We start from the raw sequence: 23595 nt of genomic DNA, 5'->3' as shown, positions 1-23595 counted from the left end.
ATGAATTAATTTTCGGGTAAACTATCTCTTTCAGAACAAACAAAGGATAATAAACAGCACCATGTCTTGGTCATATGACAGCATACAAAACTGATCGTCCTGTTAAAATAAATAAATAACTATCCAATAACACGAGTAATAAATGATGCTGAAACCGAGCATTTTCCTGAAAGCTTTTAAATGATTTGGTACTGACAAACATGTTTTAGATTTAGTTTTATTTACTGATCACAAACACACAAAGAGCTGTATATTTGACTGTTTAACGAACAATTTAACAGAACTTTGAGCTTGAAAAGACTTGTTAAAGGCATAGCTTATTTAAAAAAATACTCTATAAAAAAATGCTTGTTTATAATTTTCTGAACTCAAAAGAAGATATTTTGAAGAAAGCTGAAGACCTGTAACCATTGACTTCAATTGTAAGAGAAACACAAGCCATGGAAGCCAATGGTTACAGGTTTTCAGCATTCTTTAAAACGTCTTCTTTTGTGTTCAACAGAAGAAAGGAGCTTAAACAGGTTTTGAACAAGTGAATGGAGAGTAAATAACGACAGATTTTCCAATTTTGGGTGAACTATCCCTTTAAGGAAATCTTTATATGGCCTTTATAATTTCCATTATAAAGAAAATCATTACATTAAATAGTCATTAGCCAGCATAGGCAGTTTAACAGAATAATAATAACGGCGTCCACTAAAATGCAAAAACACACAACCCCTTCACGCTATTTCAAACACTGGAGCACAAAAGTCGTTCAGCTGACTCTTCGCCGCAGGTGGAGAATGTGAATGTCGGGACTGTTGAACTCGGGGTCTTGTTTCTCAGACGAGATCTCCTCTGACTGGAAGTCTTGCAGTAGCAGCTGTGAGACAATAGCAAATATAATAACATAATGTTAATGCCATTTCATGTACATTCTTATTTCTACTATTATTTGCCTGAAGACCGACAGGTCTAACACACTCTCTTTAAAGGAATAGCTCACTCAAAAATGATAATTCTGTCATTTATCCAACCTTCAATTGCCACGCACGAATCTGTTTTTATTTTTTTTTCTTCTGTTAAACACGAAAGAAGAAACTTTTTTAAATGCTGACTAACCACTAGGGCTGGGCGATTTGGCAAAAAATACAAATCTAGGTTTTTTATAAAGTTTGACCGATTCACGATTTCGATTTTTTTTTTTTTTGTTACTAGTCTTATCAAAACATTACAACAACATGACTGAAGTAACACTCTCTGGTAACACTCACACCATCTGGTTAAGGAACATTGTATTTTTAATAGCCATGTCATACAAAAATCAGTCAAGGTGTAAATAAATGTAAAACAAACTCACGAGTTAGATAGCGTTGCTGAAGATTTGAATAAGAAATTTGTGTAAATATTGCAGTTGCAGGAAAACAGAGGTATTTTTTGCAAGTTTTGCTGAGCCTAGGATAGACTGGCTGTCAGCTCGGCTTTGACTTTGTCTTCTGATTTAATGACAGATTGTAATGCTGCTGCCTTTTTTCTTAAAAAGATACAGTGGAAGAAAAGGACTGAACATGGAAACTGTAAAGCCTAATTTAACCCAGTGTGTGAAGTTGTGGACGTATAGCAGGAGCAAATACAAGTACCAGATGTGTGTCTAATATAAATTAATATATTTAATCTATTTTTATTTTTTCCCCTTTTAAATACCGATCGTTTGACGCGCTTTGCTCCACTCTGCATTATGCTGCCTGATCTGTCTGGTTTTCAACTAGGTGCGCTAAATGACGTCATGGGGGCGGGTACTTCCATTTTCACTGCTACAGCCCCTCACCACTGCTCGTGTTCAAAACAAAAGATCGGCACGGTTTTTCACATGGCAGGCTTTTACGTTCTTCATACATGTTGAGATCGAGTTCACTGACTTGATGAGGGAACGTCTTGACAATCCACACAGACGTGACTCAGTCAAGCAGGTCTTACACCAGAAGCGCACATGACAGTTTAAACTATCACTAGTGTTAGGGTACTCGAACTTGGACTCGGACTCGAGTCCACTTTTCATTGGACTCGGACTTGTCACGGACTTGGGGAAACTTTTACTCGGACTTGGACATTTTGGACTCGGAAAATATCACGAGTCATGCTGGAAAATCACGCACGCATGACTGTTTTAACACACTGCAGCAAAGCAATAATTTGAATGGAAGAAGATGTCGGCCTCACTGAAAAGAATTGATGAAGAGAATAGGCAGTTCAAAGTAGAATGAGCAGATAAGTATGTGTTAACTTTGCCCTAAGCCAGCTCGAATCAGTAACCTTCTTGCTATGAGGCCATTGTGCTACCCACTGGTCCACCGTGCTGCATCTTATGGATGTTTATTAAAAACAAGTTATGTATTATCAATTGTTTCATACCTTTGACCTTAATAAAAAACATTCAGATAAAGGACCTTTTAATGTAGACATTGAGAACCCCTGTTTCAGGCTATCATTAACAGATAGACCCAGATCATCAGCCTAGAAATCTGCACTGGACTATTTTTTCAGTCTGATTCCCACTGGGTTTTATTTTGCACCCAATCGCCCCTGCTATTTATTTACTCTTTGTTTATTTAAAACAAAATTCTTCTGACTGTTAATTCCCTGTTAAGACAGCGGTGAAGCCGAATGGTCTCTCTTTGCTGAACCTTTTATGTTCTGTGCAGATCTGGGTCAGTCGGCATGAATATGGTTTCATTTTCCACACTGGGGCTGATAACAGAGTTCTCTGGAATTAATGTTAATAAAAATGCGCATTGTTGCCTTGGTAATGTAAGAAATGTGAAAAAGTGGCATTAGAATAATGTCAAACGTGTGAGTCTTGTAATATAATAAAAATTCTACATATATTCTCCTATTTTCATTTTAATTTGAAGCAAGCTAACAAAAAATACAAGGCATTTTGTAAAAATATACCAAAAGTTCAAATTATTCATTTAACAGTTTAATTGTTAATAGAAAAATATATTTGATTTATTATTATTATTATTATTATTATTTAACATTTTTTTACATAGGTGGTACCATGGCTCAATGCTTAGCACTGTTGCCGCACAGCAAGGTGGTCACTGGTTCGAGTCTTGACTGGGCCAGGTGTGTTTCTGTGTGGAGTTTGCATGTTCTCCGTGTGTTGGAGTGGGTTTCCTTCGGGTGCTCCGGTTTCCCTTACAGTCCAAACACATGCACTATAGGGGAATTTAATTTACTAAAATGGCCGTGGTGTGTGTGTGAATGAGAGTGAATGGGTTGTGGCTGGAAGGGCATCCGCTGCGTAAAACATATGCTGGACTAGTAGGCAGTTCGTTCCGCAGTGGCAACCCCTGATTAAAAAAAATTAATAAACGAGTTTTAAGACTGTCTGGACTCGGCCGGACTCGACTCGGATGTTAAGGACTCGGACTTAAGTCCGACTCGACCCCTTTTGGACTTGGACTTGTACTCGACTGGTTAAGAACTTGGTCTCGACTTGGACTCGACAAAGGTGGACTCGACCCCAACTCTAACTATCACACACCAAACGCGCACATTCGCATGCTATTTAACATGAAACTAATCAGATGGTGCTCTGTGGCGGGTCTGAAATATGAACTGCTTCCTGAATCATGGCTGGGCGGCGCCGGTGTGCATATAAAACCTGTTTGGAATTCTAAAATCCCTGGCATGGTGCTGTGCGGTGCGTCGCCGAGAGGCACTTCTGGTGTGCTTCCTGCTTCAAAGAGTGAACCAAAGCGCATTGGTGCCATTATAATGTATTAAATATATATGTTTTTAAAAATCGCGATTTCTCGATTTGATTCAGAATTAAATCGTCTTAAAACGTAAATTCGAATTAATCGAAAAAAAATCTGAAAAGTCGCCCAGCCCTACTAACAACTGACTTCCATAGTATTTGCTTTTCCTACTATGGAAGTCAATGGTTATGTGTCCCTTACATTTTTCAAAATATCTTCTTTTTCATAAAGGTTTGAAACCACATGAGGATTAGCAAATGGTGAGTAAATATTTAATCTTTGGGTGAACTATCCCTTTAACTTGCTGCTAAATATGACGTGTTTTATAGGTTCAGTGTAGCATTTAACATTTGGATTGTCTTCATACTGTACCTCAAAGAACCTCTTCTCTATCTCAGGATTGACACCAACAGTGCGTTGCTCGTAGCAGCAGATGATACACGTCTCTGGTCCAGCCAAGAGTTTCAGAGTCTCCACTAGTGGCTCCACAGACTGTGAAAAATTAAAGGCTTTAATGTCTATTCAATCTAGATACTGATAATTATTCTGTATTCTGCAGCTAACTATTTCTATATGGGTTACAAAACTTTTAGTTGTTTTGTGTAATGTTTATTGTTACAGTACCTGCTCGTAGTAGATACAGTCAGCCATCAGAATGTAATGAGGATGAGGTAGAAAATCATCAACATTTGCCCCCCTTTAAAATAGAATACATGTAATACGTTGTATTTATTTTGTAGTTAATTTCAATTACACTAAATAGTTTCATTGCAAGGGTAAAAACACAGAAATGTTTTTTTTTTATGTACATTTTCTTTTGTATTCTTTTGTAGAAAGTCGCGCAGACTTAAAACAGCACACAGATGAGTAAAATGTTAGACAAAAACAATTCTATATTTAGTGGGAAAACTTTTATTTTGTGCACATTAAATCTAGTTAATTATTAGGTTTCATCTCTGTACTTACAGTAAGTTGTAGTACATTATATGTAAGTTATAAGTATTGTTGGGGAAAGTTACTTTAGAAAGTAATCAGGGCTTTACATTAACACCCGTGTTAATGTAAAGATTTTCACTGTGTGCATGTGATCATACTTTCATTATTACAAACGGTATGTTTCACCTGCTTTTTTTTTGCTTAGTTATTTTTGTTAATATGGCTTTATCATATTTTTTACAACAACATTGCTTTAATGGGAGATTACTCCCCGTTAATGTGTGGTTAACTGCTGAAATGGGACTTTTAGCCAGGACTGATTACTGTGCATATTTTAGAAACATGACAATACTTTTTTTTTAATTGAATGTTTTTTAAAGACAAGTTTTGTTGAATTAAAAAGTGCACCTATACAGTTATATTTCCTTGTTTTGACACATTAAAACATTGTGGCTAAGAAATACCTATTTGGTGTGGTCAGAGATATATTTGGTAAATCCTTAATTTTGAGCCGTAAAAAGTCATGTGAAATAAAAACCAATTGCGCTGCGACAACTCATTTGCTCATGCACACTGAGCAAGCTAATACACAATACACACAAGAAGTTAAATGAGTGAGGCGGCATGTTGTGGACATAACACAACATCTAAATCAAGTTTATTTGACATTTTAGCATGTCATAGTCAAATTTATGCATATAATATATATTTCCCAACAAAAAAGTGTGGCTTGTGAAAATGGGGAGTGGCTAGTATTGTTGGAAATCTACTAGCCACAGTGGCTGGTGATCAATAAAGGTAATGTTAAGCCCTGAAAGTAATGCATTACAATATTTAGCTACTCAAAAAAGTAACTAGTTGTGTAACTCAGTTACTTTTTATGGAAAGTAATGCATTACATTACTTTTGAGTTACTTTTTATTACCTGGCTGAGGATCTCTTTCAGAACTTGTTTTTTTTCTTTCTTTTTTTAAATAGAGGAGTTCTGCAATTAATAACCTTCGCCTTCATTTACCTTTAAAAACACATCAAAATTATATATATTTTAGGATGATATTATCTAAGAACTTCCTGACTCCAGAGCTCTACATGCTGTATATGCAGATTATCAAAAGTTGAAAACAATGTGTTTGCTACTTTTGAACTTTTTGTCTAAATTTTCCCATTTCCCTTCTCTTTGATCTGCTCCAAATAATGAACACATTCTCTCATTGACTGCGCGATTCATCTTGACTACATTCATTTTAATTTAGCAACTTTTTTTGTTTTTATTTAATTCAACTAAAAAAAACGTAATTATTATTACTTATTTTTAAAAAGTAATGCGTTACTTATTACTTAGAAAGTAATATTACTATAACTCGTGTTACTTGTTATAGCCAACAAAGGTTATTCTGTAGGACTAGAGTATTTTTATTTTAGGAAACATTTCCTTTTTCTTCAAAACATTTCAAATACTATTTTCTTTATAAAGCTATATTTTACAAATAAAATAAATTTTAAAGTTAGCAACTCACAGATCCTAATGGTCCAGTCATAGCAAACCTTCAGTTAGCAATCCACTAAACTAACAAGTCTGACTCAAAATAAACCAAAAATAGGACATCCTCAGTGTTTGTGTGCACAAAAATGATGACAGGAAAAGTTTCTAAGAAATACTGAATTAAAAAAAAAAAAAAGTATTTTAAATTAAAGCGAAAATTAGGTTAGGATTGTTGGTTAACTTAATGGTTTACTAAGAAATATTACAAAAAGCACTTGTTTTGACCAGACAAAAAACAGGGCATGTAAGGGGCATATTTAGTAACAATAACAAAAATATTGAAAATGCAAAGGCTTGTTTGTATTGCTTTTCAAATATGAAAATTGAATGGCAAAATCTACTTATTGCACCTTTAACCTGATTTAATGGGAACATGACATGTAGATTGACATAAAACCACTCTCACTGCTGTATCACACAATAAAGAAACACTGGTATAACTGCATGGTCGTTTTTATAATGTTAACAAGCTTCATCCAATGTAATGTCCGTTTTTATATTATAAATATTTGTCAACAATCATTTACACATGTTATTTTTTTCAGAATTTTAGGTATGTGGCTTACATTTCGTTTTGGGCATAATCATAATCGTCATTCATTATTTCATTACGTTTTCCAGCAAAATACATAAAAATTCATCAATAAGTAAGTTTTACTTTTATTCCCAAGTAAAATTTATTTCAGAAAGTAGTATATTTGCATTTGGATATCTGTACTTTCACTTGACTTGATTTGTGTGCTTCAACCAACACTAAATAAAAATTGAGGTAAAGTTTGTTTAATATTCGCACACCTGGACTTCCTCTTTAATAATATATTTTTTAAAAAGTACTCTTTGCAAATTCTAACTATGGAAATCATATTAGCAGCCAACATTGTTCACAGTCAGTTAAATAGTGCTAATGTTGTTTTGAAGTAGTACCTTATATGATTTCAGACTGAGTATTCAAAACAGCATGGTAAACCTAAAAGGACCTTGTCACAAAATCCAAATAAATTCAAATCCAACTTTACCTCAATTAAGTAAAAGCCCTCCCAATGAAATCCTGTAGGATGAAGTTTAGTACAAACCATTTCAGTACCTTGGCTGTGACTGAGCCTGTGTGGATGAGTTGCTGGTTCTTCTTAATGTTCAGCTGAAGGAGAGGCTGCAGGTCTTCCAGATCTGTCAATGTGACATTTGCCCTATGGATACACAACAAAACCAGCACTGAAATCAGTAAGACCAGCATTGGAACCAGCAAAACCAGCATTGAAACCAGCTGTTTTATGCTGTTTTTTCAGCAGGAAACTGAACCATAACTGTGCATAATAGAGGAATTATTCAAGTCCTACAACGTTCAGAATATATACCACTTTATTTCCCATATATTTGGATTTGATATCTTGATTTAGGCTATTCATAACAGTATTCCTTAACTCACCCTAGAGATGCAGCCACGAGACCCACGAGTCCTGTTCCTGCACCCAGTTCAATAATGTTCTTTGAGGACCACATACTCACACCGGACCCAATACTGCAAAACTGTTCCGTTTCGAGGTATTTTGACAGGACAATAGCAGCATCCCACACGACACAACCCACGTCTCCTTTACTGCACTGATACATTCTCAAAACAGACCCGTCATTTTTCTCTATTTCTCTGACAAAATAATCCTCCGAGTCCTCGTCAGCCGCCATGTTTCTTCTTTCTCTTCTTTGATGTTTACCAGCAGTGGGAATCTATACTCGTGCATTACTGCCACCTGTAGTACAACTCGATTAAACTCGTCCTTTCAGTTTGCAAGTTTAAATCCATGGTTTAAATATAAGAACAAAGTTAATATGAAGCTTCTCTTGTATTTTTTGTGTAATAATTTTGCCCAAAATTCCTGAAAAATACTGTACTCATATAATGTGTAATGGGTTTTTAATGCTTAAAATAGAAACTGTATTGATTTTAATATAAAATGTAGCTAAAGGTTAGATTTATTATTTAATTTTAATTTGCTTCTTGGTGGCACATTAAAACCATAAATCTGATTGAAATATTTCCATAAACACACTAGTGAAATCTGTTAGAAATTTTATTTATTTATTTATTTATTTATTTATTTATTTATAAAATTTATTTATTTATTTATAAGTCTTCTATCTTTTTTGCTTCTCAACATTAAGTTAATTGAAGCAAGTATTTTATCAAGTCATTTACATCAAAATGGGCAGCTATTGCTTACAGTGCCCAGGGAGTTTGGTGGCTTGCTCAAGGGCACCTCAGCTGAGTATCGAACGTAAGAGAGTCCCTTGCTATATATAGCATATCTAGCACTTGCTCCTTATAGTATTCCAGGCAAGACGCCTCATTAAGCAAGAGCTTGTGAAGAAATACCCAGCCTGCTGGTTATATCATTATTATTTTTATTATTATTATTATTCATTCATTTTCTTTTCGGCTAAGTCCCTTTATTAATATGGAGTCGCCACAGTGGAATGAACCGCCAACTTATCCAGCATATGTTTTATGCAGCGGATGCTCTTCTAGCTGCGATCCATCACTGGGAAACATTCATAATAATAATAGCAATAATAATAAAAGGTGATGCTGTGACACAGCAGGTTGTGCTGTCGCCTCACAGCAAGAAGGTCGCTGGTTTGAGCCTCGGCTAGTCAGTTGGCATTTCTGTGTGGACTTTGCATGTTCTCTTCTCGTTCAAGTGGGTTTCCTCCTGGTGCTCCGGTTTCCCCCACAAGTCCAAAGACATGCGGTACAGGTGAATTGGGTAGTCTAAAATTGTTCGTATAGTGTATGTGTGTGAATGAGTGTGTATGGTTGTTTCCCAGTGATGAGTTGCAGCTGGAAGGGCACCCGCTGCAGCTAGATAGGTTGTTTGTTCATTCCACTGTGGCGACCCTAGTTTAATAAAGGGACTTTTTTTTTTTTAAACCAAAAACAAAATGAATGAATGAATACGTTTTAAAACAGTTAACAATATATTGCTTTAAAAATATTTCTTATGCCCATTAAAGATAAAATATAGAAATTGTGGTGAATTAGAAAATACTTCTTACTAGTTAAAGGACTTTAAGTGTCTTTGATGTTGCTGTAACTTTGTGATCTAGTAAACATAAACTATTTTGTGACTGTATCCCCCCAAGAGAAAATCTTACATGATCAACTTTAACAAACAGCAGTCACAATCCTGCTTTTCACATCATGATGAATGAGTCTCAAAGAAAAACTAACACTGTGGGTGCAAGTTGATACTCTTTGCTGATTCCTATACCATATTTAGAAGTATCATAATGTCACTAGATGGCAGTGCACACTCATTTATACAGGCTTTTGTATGATTAAATCAGTTTAATTTTTGAGTAAAGCGTTCTATGGAGCATATTGTGCATACAAATAATCATTAACTTTGAATGTTCTTAAAATGTTCCTTGGACTTAAATATTTGGTTTCTTGCACAACGACCCGAGGTTGTGTTGTGTGCTAGATCATCCAACCTATTTATTTAAATGCTGTATTCCACTGTGGTAGTAAATCAGCAGAGCTAAAACAGGCTGAACTTTTTGAAAAAGTTATGAAAATTAGCATACTTCACCTATAGCCTACAATCTATGGGTCAGGTCAGTTTCAGAATCACCTGTAGATGGATCCGTCTCTGCTATTTACTGAAATGGTAGATGAATGCTCATTTCATCATGATGAAAATCTACAGTAAACTAGCCTACATGAACATATTTGAATCAGGTTAGTTAGGTATAGACCAACACAATCTTACAGTTCTCAAGCAGTTCTATGTTCATGTAGGTGTTGGTCAGGTAAATTTCAGGATCACCTGCAGAAAATAGTGAGAAAATATACCAATCGATTTTGTGTCTAATAGACATCCAATGATGTCTTGAATTAAAAAAACTAGACTATAGACATCAAATCAACAGATGATACAGATTTCACTTGTGTAGTCATTAGTCCTGTCTATCTAATGTCTAGTCTACTTTTGCACTATTGTTATGTCTATTAGATTTTCTCTGAATTTAGCCTAGGCCAAGATGCCTATGTTTGGACATCTACTAGGCTTTTTTGTAACACACGCTTGGTTCTCTCGTAGCCTTGACACACAGTAGCATAGATAACTAGCTTGCCAGGGTGTGTTTGACTAGCTGGAGTGCAATCTCCGGGACTGAACCTGGTCAAGTGTGCACTTCATTTTGACTTCTCAACTCGCATGCAATACCAACACCAGCAAGAGTGTCTTTGAGTTTTTAAATCACCTGCCTGCTGAGGAGAGAAGAGAGTGGCAGGATATTTGTATATAGCACTGGGAATCGGATACTGCAGAGTAATGGCATTCACTGTTTACAAAGATCAACTGTTGTTTCATGGTCAGCAGGGTAATCGCTTGAGACCAGCAGTTCCTCGCTGAGCTGTTTGCGATGCGTCCAGTATGCCAGTGGTCTTCACACATCATCATTGCATAAGCTGGACACTTTGCAGCTTGCTGAATCTCCGTTTAGGGTTATGAAAGAGACAGGAGAGCTCAGTCAGGCATATTTCAGTTTTGGAAATAGCCACATATTGACTTTAACCCAATACCTTTATTTTTGTGGGTACTTTTTTCCCTTAATCAGCAGTTCCCAAGCCTGTACTGTTTCATAAATTCCTAATTTTTTTTTTGTTGTTGTCCAAAACATCCACATTTGTATACACTTCAAAGCCTGAAATATTGCACAGGCCTGCACTATATGCACAAGGATATTGTCCAGTCATATATATATATATATATATATATATATATATATATATATATATATATATATATATATATATATATATATATATATACACACACACACACACACATATATATATATACACATATATATACATACAGGTATTGGACAATGAAATTTAGTATTAGCCAATTTAGTATTGGAGGTTTCATAGCTAAATCTGACCAGCCTTGTGGCCAATCTTCTTTGATTGCACATTCCATCAGTAAGAGCAGCGTGTGAAGGTTTATTTCCAGATTAAAAGCAAAGTTTTGCTTAAAATATTGCAATGCACACAACATTTTTGGCCACATATCAGAGTTCAAACAAGGACAAATTGTTGCTGCACATTTTGCTGGTGCATTTGTGACCAAGACAGCAAATCTTTGTGACGTAACAAGAGCCATGGTATCCAGAGAAATGTCAGCATACTTCCAAAAAGGATGAACCCCATCCAACAGGAGAAACTGTGGATGCTAGTGGAAGCTGTCTGAAAGGGATGTCCAGGTGCTAACCCTAATTATATTTCAAGAGTTCACACTTAGATATTGCTTGACAACTGTTAGCAGGTTTGGCATGCTGTCCAGGGAGAGAACCCTGAGCTTGGAGATAGTTGAGCCCAGGGCTCCCGCCAGGTCCATAGAGCATGAGAGGGGAGTACGAGATCAGGTGGTTCTCGAGAGCTCCCCTTTTGTAATGGAGGAAAGGAGGAGAAAGTTGTGGATGGGGGGTTTCTTTGGAAAATGAAGATAAGGGAGTAAATCTATAGCTAGGCTACTTATAGTGAGTTAGGATAGATCTGATTGGCTAACTAATGAATGTGGATGAGTAGCCAGCTGCAGTCAATCATATCACGTGCTCCTCTCGAAATTAGTTTGAAAAACTTCACTTAAAACAAAAAACAAAAAGCTGCTCAACTTACATCAAAATGTCCACCTAAACTAACCTGTTTCCACCAAAACTGTTAGGCTGGCTGGGTTGCTACAGCCAAACCTTTGGTCAATCGTGCCAATGCCAAACATTGGTTTCAATGGTGCCAGCAGTGAAAATCTTGGACGTACACAGCAGCCTCTGGTGGATTCACAAAGACACAAACTGCAAAAAAACGTAGCTCCTTGGTTGTATTTGGCGCTCTCCAGAAATGTACATAGAGGAACGTAATCAGAATAAGCCTGTGTTGAAATATGCAGTGGTTACTTGCAGTTGTCAGGTTGTTATTCCGATAAATAAACTTGTAGAGTTAAGCACACATAAATTGCCTTTTGTTGAGATAATGTGGCCACTTATGGCACAAAATCAATGCCAAAAGTATTGAATTAAAAAGCTTGTTGAATAGCACAAACTGAAAAAAATAACACACCGAATTAACAAGTTATTTCATTTTAATGACTTAAATTCCAGGTTTTGTGTTTTTACGTCCTGAAGTTTAACATATCTGTTTATTTAAGCTGTGAATATTTCAACTAAAAATATTTCTAACACGTTTTCATACTTAAAAATTTAATTATTCATATTCATTATCAGATTTCACTTACAAAATATTCAATACCCGTTAAAAATACGAGGTATAATATTAAAAAGGCAATTTTCAGTTAATTTTATTTCAGTTCAAATATTCGTTTCCATAAATTCAGTGGTTCAAATTTGACTGCTAAAACTCGACATTACATCCAGGAACTGCAGGAAAAGCAATAGATTCCAGATTGAAGATCGCCAGCTGCTTTTTCAACAGCAGATGGAGATGGAATAATTTAAGATTTTTAACCCAGTAAATAGACGAGAAAAAAGCTTATGAAGGCACAAAAGCAGCATTTAATATAAATATCAATGTCTTGGACATTATAAGTAATAAAATGTCACTTGCCTTACTTATAATGTCCAAGACATTGATATTATTATTAAATGCTACTTTTGTGCCTTCATTAGCTTTTTAAATTATTCCATCTCCACCTGCTGGTGAAAAAGCATCTTTAATCTGCAATCTATTGCTTTTCCTGCAGTTCCCGGATGTAATGTAAAATTTTAACAGTCAAATTTAAACCACTGAATTTATGAAAGCGAACTGAAATAAAATGAACTGAAAATTGCCATTTGAATATTATAACTAAATATTTTTAACGGGTATTGAATATTTTGTAAGTTAAATCTGAAAATTGAATATGAAAAATTTAATTTATAAGTATGGAAACGTGTTTGAAATATTTTTAGTTGAAATATTCACAGCTTAAATAAACAGATATGTTAAACTTCAGGACCTAAAAACACTAAACCTGGAATTCAAGTCATTAAAATGCAAGAACTTGTTAATTCGGTGTGTTATTTGTTATCAGTTTGTGCTATTCAACAAGCTTTTTAATGCATTGATTTTGTTCCATAGCCACTCCTCACATAAGAAGTAAAAATCAAACATTTGATTGTGTTTTCTAATATGTAGGTCTATTTTATTTTATTTTTTTAGATTAGATTAGATTCAACTTTATTGTCATTACACATGTACAAGTACAATCCAACGAAATGCATTTTTTTTTAAATATTAAGTTCAGAGACTGTCATCTGTATGTTGCGTAACAAATAAAATATACAGTATTGTAGCAGCAAGATGTTTGTTTAATGGCACATTAAAAGTTAAGGAATGCCTCTTTTTAGCTGGAAGTACAGTATGCATTCATGTGATCACCCTTGTATTAGTTAAAGGGCCATGAAACCCCCTCGTTTCAGCAGGGTGTTTTCACACCTCTACTTTGGAAAAAGTAAGAAAAGTGGGCGTGTCCAGCTCTGTTTAGGGGGAGTATCGGAGGAAGAAAAGTGGGAGGGTGTGGGAGTGTCTATTTGGGGCTCGCGCGAGTTTCAGAGTCAAAATTCATACACACAGTAGAAAGTGATGGTGTTTAACGTACATGGACATCTGTAGTCGAATTATTTGCCAAATTATTAAATGGTGGACTTTAACTGCAGTTTGGCTCTTTCATTCAGGGAATTCATTCATGTCCCTCCCGACAAACGAGATATTTGATTCGAGGAACTGCTATAAGCGTGTATTTTTCATGCAATTGTAACCCAGGTTACTGTAGTCCTTATTAAGCCCTTTAACCAAATAAATAAATAAGAACAATAACTGGAGTACATGTAAAATAATTTTATTTGTATTTTGTAATAGTCACAATGTTATCAAAAAGAAAAAAAGAAACATTATATAATCGTAGAATACAGATAAAATTAAATGCATCTATTTAACTGCGAGTGAAAAAAATACTAGCTCCGCCTCCCGTAATGACGTCATCTGCGCGCGTTGAGTTGAGAGAGAGGCAGAATCACAGCGTGAGAGAGGAGTGAAACGAGAGAAACATGAACAGCTGAAGCGAGCTCGCGGCCCGCGTATTGTATAGCTGTAAAATTTGAGAAATTAGAAGTAAGACAAGCAGTTGAAACTTGATTTAGTTGCTGTAATATACTATTGTCCGTACTCAAACCCCCAATCGCGTTTGGACCAAGGACAGGAATCGTCTGAAGCACAGATCTGATTAGGCTGTATTTTTTTTTTTTGGTTCATAAGTGATTTTTCCTTCAACTATAACTACTATATTTCTTGGTGAGTGAATTTTATATTATTGTATTTCACTAAAAGTGATTGTTATAAGTCATTTATGGTGTAAATGGTTCATAAATATAGTCTGAATGTATGTTAAATGGTTAAAATGCACATTAATGTGAATCTAAGTGTGGATTAAGAGCAAATCTGCAGTTTAAATGTTTTTGGGAAGTGTATTAGTGTTACAAACGGACATCTGCAGTTGTCCATGTGCTCTTTTAGCATGTGCAAATGGCTCACATGTGTTTTGCTAACCGTGTGCTTAAACTAGCATGCTAACAGAATGTGAGTGCATCTATTAAGATGTTTTTTCAGTTTAATAGCTATATACAAATACGAAATTGCAATTGTAGTGAAGATAATGTGGTTTAATATGAGAGTTGATACTTTATTGTACATTTATCCTATTTTATTTAAATTGGTTAAGTTTATGTGAGAACTGTTTGTATGCACTGATTTATATTCATTGTTGAAAGGTGAATGGAAATTAATGGTGCCTTTCCACCTTGTCTTTTCAAGGTTGGGTTTTTTTTTTTGTGTGTTCTTTTCCTCTGTTTTGGTTTTCCATCTTCTCTGTTCGTGATCCTGACACCTGACATTTGGAGTGTGGAGTTCTAGAAGTCCAAAGTATTCTTGTTTCTGCCATCTTGGAGGACATTCGCTGTTGGTGGAAACTGGCGAGCCGCCCGGTTTTATGGAACCAATATTTCGTGTTGCCCAATTCATCTGATTGGTAGGAAATTTGAGTTTATATTTTCCATCGTCTATCGGACACAGGAACGACTGGAAGCCAGAGTCATATTTAGTTCTATTTTTCTGGAACTGAGCTACTAATCAGTGTTAAAACAAAACACTGCAACGGGTGCATTATAAACATTTGAGTTTATTGAACTGAACTTGAACATTTCACAACCAAACAGGTGATCAATCATATTTGTTTGATGGACTAGTGAATCATTTTGCCGAATCACTTTGGTATCTGACAAGAAATTATTTTCTGGGTTCAATTTTCTAGCCGTTTTTTTTCCTAATTGAAGTGTTTCAATTATTACTATAGTCTTATTTACCTGAGGAGTGCTGAAGTTGTTTATATTTACCTTTTACATTTTGTTTTTGTGAAGAAAACACTTGACGTAGTGTGAAAAGCCTTTATTTTATTTTATTACTTTATATTTGGGGAAATATACATTTCAAAGTCCAAATTTGAGAATAATTAGTTTGTTATTTTATTTAATTTATTTCATTTCTCACTAATATTTACAATATAAATCATATATATTTTGATACAAAAATTCCTGTCTTGTGTCATCATTTCCCTTGTCTTGCTGCAAAGTTGGCTCCAGAGCGAACTTAAACTTCTGATAACTTGGTCCAAAGTTGATAGTATAATATTGTAATCTCCTTGGTTTCTATATCGTGCGGGTTACAGTAAAGTTGGCGAGCCAGCCAGGAGTCTAATTATTGCAGCAAGGGTGTCAAACGACAAGAAAAAGGGAATTGTATCAGTAGCAAACCGTTTTAAAAATTTGAGCTGTCATAATGGATGTCGTAAGACGAGAAAATATAACTGTAGCGAACTCTCTCATAGTAAGCGGTCTAACGTTAACTGAGTTAGATAATGAGCTGGAAGCATATTTGCTGAGATACGGCTCTATCCGTCGCAACGTGATAATTGATGACCCAGCATCAGACTTTCACAAGCTGCTGATTGTGGAGTTTAATGAAAACTCTGCGTTTCAAACTTTGCATCCCCATTTGCCCCTGACTTTGGGAAGTCTTTCTGATCCAAGCATTACCTTTCGGGTACGCGCTTTAGCCGCTGTGTGTGACCCACCTGTCGTTAGCACTGCCACTGAAGGGTACCTTGAGCAATTGAAGGCCATAGCCAAAGAGAGTGGAAGGCCTTTCCAAACCGTGTTGCAGGAGGAGTTAGAGAAACTTAAAGAAACTCATTCAGTAGACCAAACTCTAGCAGAATCTCAAAAGATAGAGGTTGCTGACACACAGTCTAGAGATAACACTCTGATTTCTGAGTCACCTAATGTAGCAGAGATAGACCCCCAAGATTCCGAATCCAAAAACCCAACCAAGAATAGAATCATTTATGTGTCCCCGCCTTCACCCGAAACTACCGCTGATGATAACCTTACAACAGTTTTTCCTTCCTCTTCGACAAACATAATGGGCGATCCCCAGGTTCAAAGAATGGTAGTTGAGCATGTAGTAAAAACGAGTGATGCAATGATGTCTCAGCAGACATCCATTCGTCTTAGGGTCTTTTCAGGGAAGAGTCCCCGCCCCCCTAACGAACCTGATTATGACACCTGGCGTGCCAGTGTTGACTATTTGCTTAATGACCCATCTATTTCAGACCTGCATAGAACACGTAAAATCCTGGACAGTCTCTTACCTCCAGCCGCAGATGTAGTTAAACATGTGCGTCCCCCAGCCCTTCCTGCTGTCTATCTTGAGTTGCTGGAGTCCGTTTATGGTTCTGTTGAAGATGGAGACGAACTGTTAGCAAAACTAATGGGTACTTTTCAGAATCAAAATGAAAAATCATCCGACTATCTCCATCGCCTTCAAGTCCTGTTAAGCGCAGTAATCAGGCGAGGTGGTATAAAAGAGAGTGAACGTGACCGTTATCTTTTAAAACAGTTCTGTAGAGGGTGCTGGGATAGCCGCCTCATTGTTGATCTTCAGCTTGAGAAAAAAGAGGGCCAGTTACTTACCTTCGCTGAATTAACCATACTAATTCGAACTCAGGAAGACAAAAATGCTTCTAAGGAGGAGCGTATGAGGAAACACTTTGGGATGACAAAGCCAGCAAATGTTTACCCAAAGACACGAGCTATCTCAAACCAAGTGTCAGCTTGTGCATGCGACGTGTCTAGCACTTATAGTTCCGAAGCAGGATCTTTAAAGAAACAAGTCGCAGAAATTCAAGCTCAAGTCGCCACTTTAAAACAGTCTCCTGATAAAAAGAGTATTAAAGGTCAATCAGAAAGGGCTGAGTTAGTTGCTTTAAAGAGGACTGTTGAAGACCTTTGCGTTCAGGTGGCTGCTGTAAAAGCATCTGTTGCTGAGGGACTAAAAGGGAACAATCCAGAGCAATCAGAAATTGCCAGATTGCAGCGACAGGTAGCAGAGCTACAAGCACAAGGTATTGTACAGAAAGCATATCAAGCTCCTCATATGCAGAGATCCCCTGGAACTGAAATTGGCAGAGCTCTCAAGAAAGAGCCTTTAAGAACTAACAGACCTAGACCAGGGTACTGTTTTCGATGCGGAGATGATGGGCATTTGGCAGTCAACTGTGAAAACCCTGCAAATCCTCCAAGAGTTGAGGAAAAGCGGCTCAAGCTGAGAGAGCAGCAGCATCAGTGGGATATGCTACATGGAAGACCCGCCCAGTTTTTAAACTAGGTGAGGTCTCTATAGCGGGGCATATGGAGGCCAAACTTTATAATAGCCGCCCTGGATGTTATAAACAGATACCCGAGCTCAGTCAAACCACTGTGTCTTTCAAACATTTACCCAAAGGTCTGGTAGGAACCAAATGTACAGCCCAAGTCACCATTGGGGGGATGGAGGTAAACTGCCTTTTAGACACGGGGTCGCAGGTCACCACAATACCCCATTCGTTTTACAAAGCACATTTATCTGATTTCCCTTTGGAGCCCTTGAAAAATCTACTGGAGGTAGAAGGAGCTAATGGACAGGCTGTGCCATATTTAGGGTACATCGAACTTACCTTAAAATTCCCCAAAGAATTCATCGGGGCAGAGGTTGAGGTTCCTACATTAGCTTTAGTTGTTCCAGATTTAACCAGTTTTTCCCAAATTTTAGTTGGAACAAACTCGTTAGATGTGCTTTATGGTAAATGTGCTCAAGATTGTGCAGCTGATGTCAAGTCTAGTTTTCCTGGCTATCAAGCTGTGCTTAAAGTGTTGGAAGCTAGATGGAGGCAGGCCAGCAGTGAAACCCTTGGTTATGTAAAATTCAAGGGAAACTCCCCTGAGATAGTACCTGCAGGAGGAATGGTGGTGTTAGAGGGTCAAGCCCATTTTAATGGTCCCCACACAGAAAAACTGGTAACACTCGAACCACCCTCCGTTCCTTTGCCCAATGGTCTTCTTATTGCTAGTTGCTTGCACACATCACCGAATAAACGTCTTTCCAAGCTGTCAGTTCTGTTAAGAAATACCACGCAAACTGACATAGCAGTTCCTCCTAAAGTCATGTTAGCCGAGATTCATGCTATTCAAAGTGTCCTGAACCAGCATCATCAGAGTTCAGATGCTAAAGCTGAAGAGTCAATACCCACCTGTGCCAACTTAACATTTGACTTTGGCGACTCTCTGCCCACGACCTGGAAAGAAAGGATAACAAAACTGTTAAACTCTATGCCGGAAGTTTTCTCCCTGCATGATTTGGATTTTGGTCACACAAAGAAGGTCAAGCACCAAATAAAGTTAAACGACGAGACACCATTCAAACAAAGGGCCAGGCCCATACATCCCCAAGACATAGATGCTGTGAGGAGGCACCTCCAAGAGTTGCTAGTTACTGGTGTTATCCGTGAGTCTGATTCTCCATTTGCTTCACCCATAGTTGTTGTCCGGAAAAAGGATGGCTCAGTGCGGCTATGTGTTGACTTTCGGAAGCTAAATGCACAGACAATAAAAGACGCCTATGCGTTACCAAATTTAGAGGAGGCTTTCTCCACACTGACGGGCTCAAAATGGTTTTCTGTGCTCGATCTGAAGTCTGGGTTTTATCAAATAGAGATGGAGGAAGTTGATAAGGCCAAGACTGCATTTGTCTGTCCACTTGGCTTCTGGGAGTTCAACCGTATGCCGCAGGGAATTACAAATGCCCCTAGCACCTTTCAAAGGATTATGGAACGGTGCATGGGAGATCTAAATCGGAAGCAAGTCCTTGTCTTTATTGATGACCTCATTGTTTTTTCTGATACTTTAGAGGAACATGAGTCCCGGTTGTTGCAAGTCCTAAACCGACTTAAGGAGTATGGATTGAAATTGTCACCTGAGAAGTGCCGGTTCTTCCAAACCTCAGTGAAGTACCTTGGCCACATTGTTTCTCACAATGGGGTGGAAACAGACCCTGCAAAGGTAGAAGCTTTAAAGACCTGGCCAAGGCCAAGAAACCTAAAAGAGCTAAGGTCCTTTTTAGGCTTCGCTGGATATTACAGGAGGTTTGTGCGTGACTTTTCAAAGATAGTTAAACCGTTAACTGACCTTACTGCAGGATATCCTCCTCTTAGAAAGAGTTGTAACACAAAGCAGAAAGACTGTGAATATTTCAACCCCAAAGCGGAATTTGACACTCGATGGACTACAGACTGTCAGGATGCATTTGACTCCATAATCGACAATCTCACATCTGCACCTATATTGGGCTTTGCAAACCCCAAACATCCCTACGTGCTACACACCGATGCAAGTACCACCGGGCTCGGTGCAGCTTTGTACCAAGAACAAGAGGGGCAGCTGCGAGTCATAGCTTATGCTAGTAGAGGGTTGACTAAAGGTGAGAGCAGGTACCCTGCACATAAACTTGAATTTTTAGCGCTAAAATGGGCTGTAACTTCCAAGTTTAATGACTACCTTTACGGTGCAGAATTTACTGTTGTGACAGATAGCAACCCTCTAACATATATATTAACTTCGGCAAAACTTGACGCTACCAGTTACCGCTGGTTGTCCAGTCTATCGACTTATAATTTTAAGCTGCAGTACAGGGCAGGGAGTCAAAACCAAGATGCAGATGGTCTCTCTCGAAGGCCACATGGTGAGCTTGTGGATGACCTAACCTCACTAAAAGAGAGGGAAAGGATTAGGCAATTCACTTTGCACCATCTTATGGAGTCAGAAGATGAGTCACCTGTTGTGATGGCAGAAGTAGTGAAAGCGATCTGCGAAAAGCATCAAGTAGTTGGGTCACCCCAAGGACTCCATTGTATCCCTTCGGTTACTTTGGTTGAGTCTCTTACCCACTGTGTGGATGTCCTTCCATACGAGTTCCAGCATGAGGATGAACATGGTCTCCCAAGTCTCCCTCATCTCTCACAAGCTGCTTTGGCAGAGTTGCAGAGAAAGGATCCAGAGTTGAAAATTGTCATTGAAAGAGTGGAAAGTGGGGTTAAGCCTTGTAAGTTAAAGGAACTATCTTCTGCTGTGAGCTTATGGTTAAAGGAATGGAAGCGTCTTGAGTTGAGGAGTAATGTTCTGTACAGAAAGAGGCAGGAACACGGAGCTTCATCATACCAGTTGGCTTTACCTACCTCACTTAGAAACACCGTATTACAGAGTCTCCATGATGACATGGGTCATCTTGGTATTGAACGAACACTGGATCTTGTGAGGACAAGATTCTTTTGGCCGAAAATGTCTCATGCAGTGGTACAGAAGGTAAAAACCTGTGAACGCTGTGTTCGGCGGAAAACACCTCCTGAAAAAGCAGCTCCTTTGGTTAATATTCAAACAAGTAGGCCCCTTGAGTTGGTGTGCATTGATTTCCTATCCTTAGAGCCGGACCAAAGCAACACTAAGAACATTCTGGTCATCACTGACCATTTTACAAAGTATGCTATGGCCATACCTACTCGAAACCAAACTGCCCAAACAGTTGCGAAAAGTCTTTGGGACCACTTCTTAATACACTATGGGTTTCCCGAGAAGCTGCATAGTGACCAAGGAGCCGACTTTGAGTCACGTACTGTCAAGGAGCTGTGTAAGGTTGCAGGAATACACAAGGTCAGAACAACCCCATACCACCCTAGGGGGAATCCAGTGGAACGATTTAATCGTACACTGCTCCAAATGCTTGGAACACTGGAAAATGAGAGGAAATCTAGGTGGAAGGAGTATGTAAAACCCCTAGTGCATGCCTATAATTGCACCAGGCATGACACAACTGGATATACTCCCTACGAGCTCATGTTTGGGCGACAACCTCGTCTTCCTGTTGACTTGGCATTCGGGTTGCCAGTGGACACTCCCAACAAGTCTCACTCACAGTATGTGGAAAACTTGAAGAATCGTTTACGTGAAAGTTACGAGATGGCTACCAAAAATGCTGGAAAGATTGCAGAACGTAACAAGCAAAGGTTTGACAAGCATGTAGTCGCCTTAACTCTGGAAGAAGGTGACCGAGTTCTAGTGAGGAATGTGCGTTTGCGAGGCAAACATAAATTAGCTGACAAATGGGAGCAAAATGTTCATGTTGTTGTCAAGAAAGCACATAACCTACCGGTGTATACTGTCAAACCAGAAGGAAAGGATGGTCCGTTACGAACTTTACACCGTGACCTCTTGTTACCCTGTGGATTTTTGCAATCAAATAAGCTTGTAGAACCTCCAAAACAGAAACCAGCCAGGAAGCCTCTAACCAGATTTTCCCTTAACAATGAGATTCAGGAATCAGACTTAATTTCCGAAAACTCAGAATCTGAGGAGGAACACATCGTCAGTAATGTGCCTGAAGGAACATTAAGTTTTGAAACTCAAATTATTGTTGGTCCTGAGTACATACCAGTTGGGGAGTCTGGTGTTAGCTTAACAGTCCTCGATCCTGCTGTGGAAGACGTGTCTGTTCCGGAATCTGTAGTAAGTAATCCAGAAGAACCTGCAAAGAAACACTTACCTGGTGTGGAACCTGTGGAAAAAGAAACAAATGAGTTAATTGAAGTAGAAAAAAATTCCAATGCACTTGAGTCAAGTAACACTGTGCCATTTGTCCTGACTGAGAAAAACTCAGAGTTGGAGCAATCCTCAGAGCTTTGGAGTGAGTCCCCTGATCAAACAGCCAAAAATGTGCCAGATAGTTTTGAGTGGGAAACTGAACAAAATCTGATACCCAGCAATGTGGGACATACTGAAATTTTGCAGAATGAGCAACCCACTTGTAATGAACCAGATGATATTTTACTCAGACGATCACAGAGGGAGCGACGGCCTCCCAAGAAGTTTGAATATCCCCAGTTAGGGAATCCACTTACCTTAGTTATACAGTCTTTGTTACAAGGCCTTGATACAGCTCTCTGTTCTTCTTTAGAGAAGTCAGTTGTTGCTCCAGTGCGTCATCTGTGAATACTGTTTGCTGTGCAATGCAAAGGGACTTGCATGTATTCGAGAGGGGAGGGTGTAACCCAGGTTACTGTAGTCCTTATTAAGCCCTTTAACCAAATAAATAAATAAGAACAATAACTGGAGTACATGTAAAATAATTTTATTTGTATTTTGTAATAGTCACAATGTTATCAAAAAGAAAAAAAGAAACATTATATAATCGTAGAATACAGATAAAATTAAATGCATCTATTTAACTGCGAGTGAAAAAAATACTAGCTCCGCCTCCCGTAATGACGTCATCTGCGCGCGTTGAGTTGAGAGAGAGGCAGAATCACAGCGTGAGAGAGGAGTGAAACGAGAGAAACATGAACAGCTGAAGCGAGCTCGCGGCCCGCGTATTGTATAGCTGTAAAATTTGAGAAATTAGAAGTAAGACAAGCAGTTGAAACTTGATTTAGTTGCTGTAATATACTATTGTCCGTACTCAAACCCCCAATCGCGTTTGGACCAAGGACAGGAATCGTCTGAAGCACAGATCTGATTAGGCTGTATTTTTTTTTTTTGGTTCATAAGTGATTTTTCCTTCAACTATAACTACTATATTTCTTGGTGAGTGAATTTTATATTATTGTATTTCACTAAAAGTGATTGTTATAAGTCATTTATGGTGTAAATGGTTCATAAATATAGTCTGAATGTATGTTAAATGGTTAAAATGCACATTAATGTGAATCTAAGTGTGGATTAAGAGCAAATCTGCAGTTTAAATGTTTTTGGGGAGTGTATTAGTGTTACAAACGGACATCTGCAGTTGTCCATGTGCTCTTTTAGCATGTGCAAATGGCTCACATGTGTTTTGCTAACCGTGTGCTTAAACTAGCATGCTAACAGAATGTGAGTGCATCTATTAAGATGTTTTTTCAG

At 37.8% G+C, this 23595-nt stretch overlaps 1 protein-coding gene across 3 annotated transcripts; it reads right to left on the bottom strand.

Annotated features, from left to right (window-relative positions):
• Positions 1-199: 199 nt before the first annotated feature.
• Positions 200-7926, bottom strand: vcpkmt (valosin containing protein lysine (K) methyltransferase). 3 transcript variants are annotated; one of them, XR_012392830.1, is made up of 5 exons: positions 7655-7926; positions 7313-7415; positions 4374-4446; positions 4122-4241; positions 200-865 (listed from the first exon to the last, which is right to left on the bottom strand). XR_012392830.1 is itself a non-coding variant. In XM_005158957.3 (5 exons), exons 1-5 carry the CDS (start codon positions 7909-7911, stop codon positions 758-760), a joined length of 672 nt encoding a protein of 223 aa, XP_005159014.1. In that variant the 5' UTR covers positions 7912-7926; the 3' UTR covers positions 200-757.
• Between the last annotated feature and the right edge of the window lie 15669 nt (positions 7927-23595).

Source organism: Danio rerio, chromosome 17 (genome assembly GCF_049306965.1).
Source record: "Danio rerio strain Tuebingen ecotype United States chromosome 17, GRCz12tu, whole genome shotgun sequence".
In the NCBI taxonomy this organism is placed as follows: domain Eukaryota; kingdom Metazoa; phylum Chordata; class Actinopteri; order Cypriniformes; family Danionidae; genus Danio; species Danio rerio.
Note: the sequence above shows the minus strand (reverse complement) of the source record. Positions and strands in the feature narration are given on the sequence as shown.